General features: G+C 39.4%; 1 protein-coding gene across 8 annotated transcripts in view; it reads right to left on the reverse strand.

Annotated features, from left to right (window-relative positions):
• Positions 1 to 10,000, reverse strand: part of LOC147010935 (uncharacterized) — a 234,455-nt gene that overhangs the window by 81,241 nt on the left and 143,214 nt on the right. For all 8 annotated transcript variants that reach the window (XM_085859819.1, XM_085859817.1, XM_085859816.1 and 5 more), the window contains 3 exons: positions 6,768 to 6,983; positions 5,190 to 5,368; positions 288 to 489 (listed from right to left, as the gene is read on the reverse strand). In XM_085859819.1, coding sequence (XP_085715945.1) covers positions 288 to 489; positions 5,190 to 5,368; positions 6,768 to 6,983 — 597 coding nt within the window. The remainder of the gene's footprint in view (positions 1 to 287; positions 490 to 5,189; positions 5,369 to 6,767; positions 6,984 to 10,000) is intronic.

Here is a 10,000-nt window from a genome sequence, read left to right on the forward strand (position 1 = left end):
TTTCTGTTCCTCACTGTTTTGTCCTTCCCACGCCCCTCGTCTCATTGCCCCCCTTGTTGTGCGTTGTGTGTTAGCTCTCATATGCGCCTCGACAATGTATACAAAAAAAAAAGATAAAAAGTCAAACAGAAAAAAAACACAAAAAAAGTAAAGTATAAATGAAAAGCTTGGATAATGTGTGGTGATTCTCCAAAGAATTCCTTGACTTTACAGAGCAATTCTGAATAAGAAGGCCAAACAACGCATGAGTTTCAACAAAATCGTGTTACAATATATCTGTAACAAACCTGGTAGATCACGAGGAAGGTCCACCTGATTGAGGTATTTTGGAGTGAAGTAGGTACTCTCAGTTGCCGGGCAGCGAAAGCCACAGTTTGTCATGACAGGCAGGATGCCACGCAGCGTTTCCAAGTCACAGACAGACTCGTCGCTTTCCCACTGTGACTCGAGGTACCTCAGGTAGATTTGGACAAGAGCCTTTGGTTTTTCCTACAGGCACAGAAATCAAAGAGAAGCAACAAAATGTTTTTGAAGAAAATTAGAAAATGGAATTTCATGCAAATGTGTCGATGGATATGCTTCCACCCACGTTAAATGTCAACCTCAATTAAAGGTCACATGAGGGAAAGAAAAATTGCAATGCAAAAGCAAAGAAAAGAGGTCGGACTACCAAAAATAAGATTGAAATTTCATAATCAAATGTAGTAATATCCATAATAACACATTATAGCGAACGTAGTGAGCTTCATACTTAATGCGTGCACATGAGAGAATAGGAAACAACAACACAATGCCCTAAAATTTGGAATCCGTGTCGTCGGCTATGACCCTTTTCCTTCCGTTTTTTGTCATGGGGAATGATGCGTCCCGGGAGATAAAGAAATCGTTGGAGACATGAAAGACCCAAATATCAGACATGGTGTACATTTCCTCCACTGATTTTAATAAAGATATCTCCCGCATCATCAAAAAATAATTTTTAATCGTGATTTAACTTATTTGATCGCTGATCCCGAATCCAGGCCGAAGTAACCGGAAATTGCAGCATCGAATGCAAGAAGAATTTGACGTTCGCTTCTAGGCTTTGCCTCTTCCATATTATTGTACATGTTAGGAAAGACACCTCATTAACAAAATTAACTAGTACAGTAAAAGTGGAAATTTTCACACTATACATTTTTGCACACTTTGTGCTACAATAGAGAAGCGAGAATTTAACAACACGTGAATATATTTGCCTTTTTTAGAGAAACTATATAATACTGCCAGATCGCAGAAAAAAAAATGTGTGTGCCATAAGCATACGGTTACCAGTCATGCCGTAGTGAGTTGCAAGCAACGTGCTTGATCAGAATGCATGGCGGAGGTCTACGTGGTTCACCACTACAGTTCTGTACTTCAACATCCACAATTCCATGTAAAAGGCTTCAATATTTGAAGCCAATTTCAAAATTGGACATGCTTCAATGCTTAACGAAACCTGCAAGCTTGGTTAAAAAGCAGGGCTTGATGCACCATCTGTCCATGCCGCTAACGAGGAAATATTGAAAGCTCGTATGGAAGAAAGTCTCACACAAGATTGTGGAGACAGCGATGTTGAGGCCACAAATTGGAATGAAGAAAAATTCCAATGCTCCAGGACACCATGAATTTGCTTATCTCTTCATTCAATTAACTCTTTGAAACACAACTCGTGCTTCACTGCACTTTCCTGTCGTATTTTGCATTCCGTATTTAATTGTTATTGTACAGTGCTTCATTGGTTCCATATTATTTTTACTAGGTTTCTAAACCTCAGTTTATAATAAAGTATGTTTATGCCTCCACTGATGAAGTCGCCGGTGGCATTATGTTTTCAGGTTGTCCGTCCGTCCGAACGGATTTCCACGTGAATTTTCTGTTTTCTCTGCAAACGCTTACCCGATTGCCACAATTTTCACCATAGATGTGACTACTCATGCAGAATTTTTTCAATAATTATGATGTCACAGGTCACGTAGGGTGGCAGCCACGTTCGAAAAATGGAAAAAACTTTGGACTTCTGTATCTCCTAATTCGCAACATGGAAAAAATTGAAACTTGTCACCTGACGACTACTCTGCATGGGGAATAAGAGTGATTTGACTATGACGTCATCGGTGAAGTGGTATCCCAGTCAAAATTTGACATATACAACGATGCATTCGACCAGTATGAAAATTTGTGAGGTTCATCTTGGGATAAATTGGTCAACAGAAAAATTTATTGATGTCATCGGTCATGTGGTTTGGAAGCCATATTGTTTTTTTTTTTTAAATAAAAAAGGGGGAAAAAAATATTGTTGTCCAGAACTGCTTTAAATATCGAAGTGAAACTGCACATAAATAATCACATCGGTCACATGGTCTGGCAGCCATCTTGGATTAACCTTAAAACCTTCAAAAATCTCCGAGAACGGCTGGACACATTGAGGGGAAACAACACCAATTCACCATGCCTTGGGGATACTAAGATGAGAAAGAATAATTGATGTCACGTGGTTCGGTGGCCATATTTGATTGAAGAAAAATATTAAATAATGTTTTCACTGGAACCGCTTATCCAATCGAAGCAAAATTTTGCAAATATAATCAAACAAGACAGCTGCATACAGTGTGGAAATGACAACATCATAGGTCACGTGGTGCGTCAGCCATATTGGATAGAAAAACGACCCCTTTCCGATAAAAAGGAATGCTTCACACACGTGATCCTCTACCAAATCATGGGTAGAGTCCAAATTTTCAATACCATAGGTCACGTGGTTTGGCATCCATGTTGGTTTGACAACCAAAAATTTTTAAACTTTTTCTCCAAAAGTGCTTAACACATCTACATGAAACATGTTGCGTTACATGGAACAAGGGCAGTGGATCACAACTGCAAAGTTTTGCATCGATCACTATAGCAGTTTCAGAAATATAATTCTTTTAATGTTTTCCGTGAAACTAACGTGGCTGTCAGACCACATGATGGATGACATCATTTTAAAGTCAAATTTATGCAGCAAGCGCAGTGAATCATAAATTCAAAGTACAGTATTGACAGGTTAAATGGTTTCAGAAAAATAACTTAAATTATTTCCTTAAAAGTGGATCACCACCACCAAGCCTCACATCGAAAGGCTGAGTGGTTTCAGAGAAATAATGTTTTTTGTAATATGATCCACTCGGCATAAGGAGTATACAGTATATATTGAAAATTTCAACATCATCAATCACATGGTCTCGCAGCCATGTTGGACAAAAAACCTTATCCGATCAATGTGAAACTCCAAAGATGTGATCGGCCACCCAATCTGAATTTGATTTGATGGAGGACGTCGTGGGTCAGGTGTCCAATCAAAGCGGGGTTGGGTCGAAGTGGGGCGGCCTGGATTTTTTTTTTCCCAGCAAAGAAATTTCACGAAATTTTCACCAAGGACGCGACTACTAATGCAGAATGTTTTGGTGATAATTATGACGTCATCGGTCACATGGTGTGGCAGCCATGTTGGAAAAAAGGAAAAACTTTGGACCTCTGTATCTTCAAAACTGCTCCATGAAAAAAAACTTCAAACTTGACAAGTGAAGTACTCCGCATGGGAAAAAAAAAGTGTGATTTTTTTTTGATGATGTCATAAATGGTTTCGTTATGACGTCATAATTGCACATGTGAAAGGTTTATCTTATCAGTATGAAAAATTTTGAGTGTCATCTCGGGATAAATTATAATTGGCAAAAAAATTGATGACGTCTTCGGTCACGTGGTTCAGCAGCCATGTTGTTTTAAACATAAAACCTTCAAAAATCTTCTCTGTAATGGCTGAACAGATCGAAGCAAAACTTTACAGTTATGATTCCATATCCATTCGGAACAAAAAGTTCTCCACCTTTGACATCATAGATCACAAGGTTTGGGAGCTAAGATGTTTTTGAAGAATAACCATTTTAAAATCTTCTTCTCCAGAATGGCTTGACAGATCGAGGGGAAACTTCACTTATATGTTCCCCAAACCTTGGGGATACCAGGGTGTTCATGAATAATTAATAGGTCACATGATCTGGCAGCCATATTGGTTTGAAAGAAAACCTTTAAAAAAAATCTTTCTCTTGAACCGCTTCATCAATCGATGTGAAACATCATAATTATGATCCAGTATACATGTGGAATATATGTTTTAAATTTCAACATGATCGGACGCATTGTTTGGCAGCCAGAATTATTTAATATTTTAAATCTAGGTTCAGGGATTTAAATCAAACTTGGTACAAGTATGTTTAATGATGTAATAATGTGGGCGGAGGCAAATCTGGCGACGTCGCAACGTCGAAGATTGTCGTTCTCGTTTGAACCCTGTTTCTCTTCAGTTCTGGTTACAATGCAAGCGACAGCAAGTCCTCGTTTAACATTGTCCCAGTTGACATTGTTTTGTTATCAAGTCTGATGTATTAAGAATATCCTCGTTTAAAGTCGTTCACCGTTCCGTTATAAAGTCATTTTACCTCTAATTTTGTACCAAATGAATGGTTTTCCTCGTTTTAATAAAGAAAGTTATCCTCAGCTTGGCCAATAAAGTGGGTTTTGATGGGGTGGAAGAAGCCGACGTCACACAACCTTTGCAATCATACGGGGAAGATCTGAACCAATGAAGATCTGAAGCAACGAGATATGAGAAAAAAGCAACTGGAGATGATGATCTTCAATTGTTTGTTTCAAATTATTTAAAACTTGTACTCTATATTTAAGAGATGTCTTTTGTCTGACAATAAAATATTTCCCTCTTACCTAACCCCCCCCCGCCCCCCCCATTTACACTAATTGTTATGGGGACATTGGATTTGCTTAAAGTCATTTCAGTTAAAGATGCACTTTTCAAGAATGTAACGACAACATTAAAAAAAGACTGGCTGTATTTTCCTCCAATGTAAACGTTCGCTGTGGTTTCACATGGTTAGCATCGCGAAGATTGTCATGTGTCTTTTGACTGTTCTGCCAAATTAAAAACAAGTGAACACGTTTTCATGTCGCTCAGTGCGAAAATTTAACCACGTAAAAATTTCCACTTCTACAGTTTCAAAAAATAGTCATAATGGGCATTACCTCTTACATCTTAAATGTAGGAGATAACATTTTCCATGTCTTAATCAGCTATATCATTAACCGGAAGGGTAACGAAACTGCAAGCTGACCTTCCAGGCACCACTCCTGAATTCGGGAATGACATGATGCTCGACGACTTCACGAGGTGTGATGTGCCGAACCTGCAGCTGCTCAAGCATGCACCACATCTGGGACAGTGCCGTGGCGTCAAGGCCAAGGAGCAGTGCGGGATGAAGGACACAAAGATTTGTCTGTAGTTCTCCCAAGTCTGCATACATGAATGAAGACTGAGAATTATAGCAGAATGCTGATAAAATAAAATAAGGCGAAATTTTACACACACACACACACACACACACACACACACACACACACACACACACACACACACACACACACACACACACACACACACACACACACACACACACACACACACACACACACACACACACACACACACACACACACACACACGGAAGTTGTCCGATTGCATCTGAACAGGGTAAACGTCAACCACAGCACGTACAATGCTGAATGAGACCTAATTTTAGAGCTCTTGGGTCCAAGACAGTGGATGCTGAGGTTTACAAATACAGTGTATATATTCATACAATCTTGAGTTATATTCATTTTTTGTTGCGCACATGGTGTATATGCTAATTCGTTTGTTTGCATACCTACCAGAAGTAAAAAAAAAATAGGGGCAAAAGAAACCCCACCCCTGGGTGCTCAACTGGTAGAATAATGATATTGAGGAGGAAGTCAACGTGGGACGGAATCAGAAAAATGTACCAATGAACCAATGTTTTGGGCCCAATTTTTTTAATGCCATGAATAAACTTTGGACATAACGGGTGATGAAGGTTGTGGTCAAGATTCATCGAAATTGTGTGTGTATGGTTTCGGAGAAGAAAGTTACGAACTGGCTCAAGGACAAATACTGGAAATACCTACAATGGCCAGTCTGAATAATAATGACAAATGAACCACGATGGAATACTTTTACATGGCAGCTTCAGTCAACAGATCACAATCCACCACAACTTATATTTGTTCTAATGGAGGAACGATGCATTATTATACAAACATTCATAAGGATATATAAGCAACTCGGACACAGGAGGCCATCTGGCCCATCATGTCTGTGCCCTATCAACACCACATTAATTCAATCTATCAGTTTATTGATGCAATTTCATTGGGAGTTGGGGGGGGGGAGAGGGAGGAATAGTGAGGAAGTGAAGAGCAAGGCAGGCACAAGGACATCACAAGGGTATTTGTTTTTTTTTACTTTATGGGGGTTGAGGATGCAGGCAAGATGGAGGGTGCAAAGTGAATAAGCACTGACAGCACATTAGCATTCTGACAAAACCCTCTCACAAACATCACAATCACCCATCCATACACAACTACCTTCTGGTCCTAGCAATGTCCAAGTACCCTCTATCCCCAATGCTTCTCGGTGGACATTAAATTCCAGTTTAAATCGACATACTATTTCTGCTTTTCTAATCTACCCTCATTGTCACAACACAGTATACACGCACTTTTTCTGTTATCGTATGCTAATAAGTCTTCCTTCGGGAGCAAAAATTACTGCTGTGTGACCTTCCCCCACATCAATAGGTCAGTATATCACAATGTGATCTCAAAGAAAATCTTACTGGTCTTTTTATCATCTTGGCACCACCCAGAATCGCTGCGTTGTCCAGGTGGGAAGAACACCTCGTGATCAACCAGTGTCACAAACTGACCATCCGAAAGTGGTATAATTGGATGGTTGCGTAGAGCAATGCAGATGTCATCACTGTGCTCAGGTTCTTGTTCCAATCTTCGGCGAATGCAAGCCAGCAGTTGCCCCACCACAGTGAACTTCTCCACTGCAGCCAAAATCAGAGGACAGGTAATTGGAAAGTTATTCACAAGGTGGACAACATCTGGCACGTGCGTACTTGACACCATTTTTAGGGTGGGATGAATGCAATGACCAGATCACTTCGACAAGACCTTTCACACAGATCTACCAATTTTCAAATGAGAAAACGACACACAGTCGATCACGTCCATTTGAAGTTCAGTGTGTGTGTGTGTGTGTGTGTGTGTGTGTGTGTGTGTGTGTGTGTGTGTGTGTGTGTGTGTGTGTGTGTGTGTGTGTGTGTGTGTGTGTGTCAATGACAACACAGCTGGAAAAATGGCCAAATGGTTTAGAAATAACAAGCATGAGCTCCTCAAATCAATCCACACAAACACAAGTTCATTATTAAGTTAGTTCCAATTTACTCTCCATTGTTTTCTTGTGGATATACAGATGGGAAATGAAGAAAACAAAAAAAAGTGAGAAATATTCCAGTAGTCTGAAGTACAGCAAGTAAACCTTTAAATATCATGGCGGTTACGTTCCTGGAAAAATGCTGCAATATTAAATAACGCGACAGTTAAAACCAATTTCCGATGGGAATAAGGGGGTTAGTTCTTGGGATTCCAGAAAATAAAGAGGAAGGTGGGTGGCAGCCAAAAATAAACACATCTCAATTAAAAAAAATTGTGACGGTCATCTCTATAATAGCACAAGTTCTCAATGTTCAGTTCAGGTAACCGCGAAACAGTCCGAACTAACCGTTTAGATTGAAATAGTTCACAGAGATACACTAGGATAATACTACTAATGACATAATTAATAAATATGTATTGTTCATTTAGTACCTGGATTAACACATCAGAATCACCAGTAAGTGCAATACGTGGTTTTCCGGTCGGTCCACTCTCTGTGGACATTTCACTTCCGGTTGTAGAAAAAAACGAAAAAAATAGGCTTAGCTCTCGGAGATTATGATAATCCTGTAGATTATTGTTCACTGATTATAATGCAACTTTCAGAATGAAAATTGGTCAAGTATTTATGGAGATATTGAGGTTTGAAAAATAGTTAGAGTGAGCAAATTCATTAATTATTAATTCCACAGAAGTTTCGTGACACTGCACAAAGTAACATGTCAGGTATGAAAAAACATTTTGTGTGCCAGATTCATTCATTATTAATTCATTAATTATGGAATGTACTCATTGATAAATTAATCAGAAAGCCCGAAGCATGAAGCATAATTTATCACTTATCCCCTCATCTGGGATCCGTGGCCTCGCCCCACAGCCTGCAGCCCTATGTCCGCCGGTGATTATGTTAGATATCGGCACGATCGAGAGGAGCCTGCGAATCATCCCTGCTGATGCACTGAATTGATGCAATCGTTCGGCCAGAATATTCGTTGTCAAGATGCTGCGTGATTAAATCACCAATACAGTAACTCGAATTTATACCGCCGACATACTTCTTAACAATCACCTTCGCCCCAGAAACCACAGTCAATCTGAACCACGCTAGCCACTGCTCAAACGCCATGACCGGACTACTGCGCAGTTTGGTTAAAGATGACTCGGCATTTTGGCGCGCGCGCAGGAAATTGTATTTTGAAAATAAATGCCGACGCTTACATTTCGGGTTTTGAAACTTTTGCACCTTCGGAGGAAAATGTATAAATATAAAAGGCTAAAAATGGGTTTTATATTTATATTTCATTTCTCCTTCCTTCCTTCTTTGCGAATCGCATCGGCATTTTTGGCCATCTTCCAGATCACGTTACGATCAAACGGGAAGGAAATTCAAAAATCTGTCCAGTTAGATACAAGATAATATTTTTTACAATCATAATCAATAAACAGTTGCCGAATATCTTGTAAAATGGCATACTGGATAGGTTTTGAAAATGGCGATTTTTATAACTTACGTGACCTCGTGACCTGGTCCCTGACCTTGAACCCGGACAAAAGTTATATCGTTGTGCAACACTCATCGACCTCTACCCACATACTAAGTTTCATCAAGCTTGGAAAGAAAAATTGTTGACGGACGGACGTACGGACGTACGGACGGACGTACCGACATTTGGTCTGGCTTTATTAGGTCATCTCGGTAGAGATGACCTAATAAACATGTAAAACAAATATAAAATCGGCTTTACAATAGTCTCCTGCTGTGTTAAAGCAGATTAAAAATGATTAAACTTGTCCCCTCACCAAAGCCATTCCTCCCCGATTCATCCCTTAAACCGTTTTCCTTTGTAACCTGTGGAAATGTTTCCTTTACAAATCGTTTTGCAGCTCGGTAAGCAAATAAGTGAAATTGAAAGAATCACTTTTGTCTATCGGTTTACACTTCGGTGCCATTCCATTGATGATGGTGTGTGAATGCCTCATGGGGCAAGATAACCATCACAGCTCAACTCAAAAACCAAAATGCTCGAAACCCCACCCCGCGATAAATAAATCGGTACATCAAGAGGTTGGTGCAATTGGTCAAAACTCGTGATATTTAAGGTTTTACTGTACAGTTAAAGAAAGCGATGCACACGTACAATTTAATGCTTTAACAAATACTGTATATTTTAAAATATGACCAATGTCTTCGATATAAAAAAGAAACAAAAGAACAGCAGACTGCATAACAGTAAATATAGCCCATTTTTATACTTACTCTAAGGCCTTGTAAAATATTTTCCTTCATTCACAGCTGAGGGAGATTTCTCATTGTCAGCGTATGTGTTTGTTTGAAGTAAGGTCTGGAGTTGTCTCATGTATTTGTCTGTGTGTGCATGTGTGATTTTTGTAAAAGAGTTCCAACACGAGACTTAGAACATGTGAAAAAAAAAACAAACCAAAAAAAAAACTAGAATGGCACTCGGAAGAGCACACACCTTCGCCAGGCTGAACAGTTTACATTTTTGTTCCACTGATCGGCCAGATCTGCATTGGGACCTCAACCAAAATCCAACCGGCTTGTTCTAGTAACCTACCCAACTCAACCACCAAGTTTTGGCATAATCCATGTCAAACTTTTTGAAAT

This window comes from Eptatretus burgeri, chromosome 16 (assembly GCF_056783735.1).
Source record: "Eptatretus burgeri isolate ZD-2024b chromosome 16, Ebu_testis_v1, whole genome shotgun sequence".
NCBI lineage: Eukaryota > Metazoa > Chordata > Myxini > Myxiniformes > Myxinidae > Eptatretus > Eptatretus burgeri.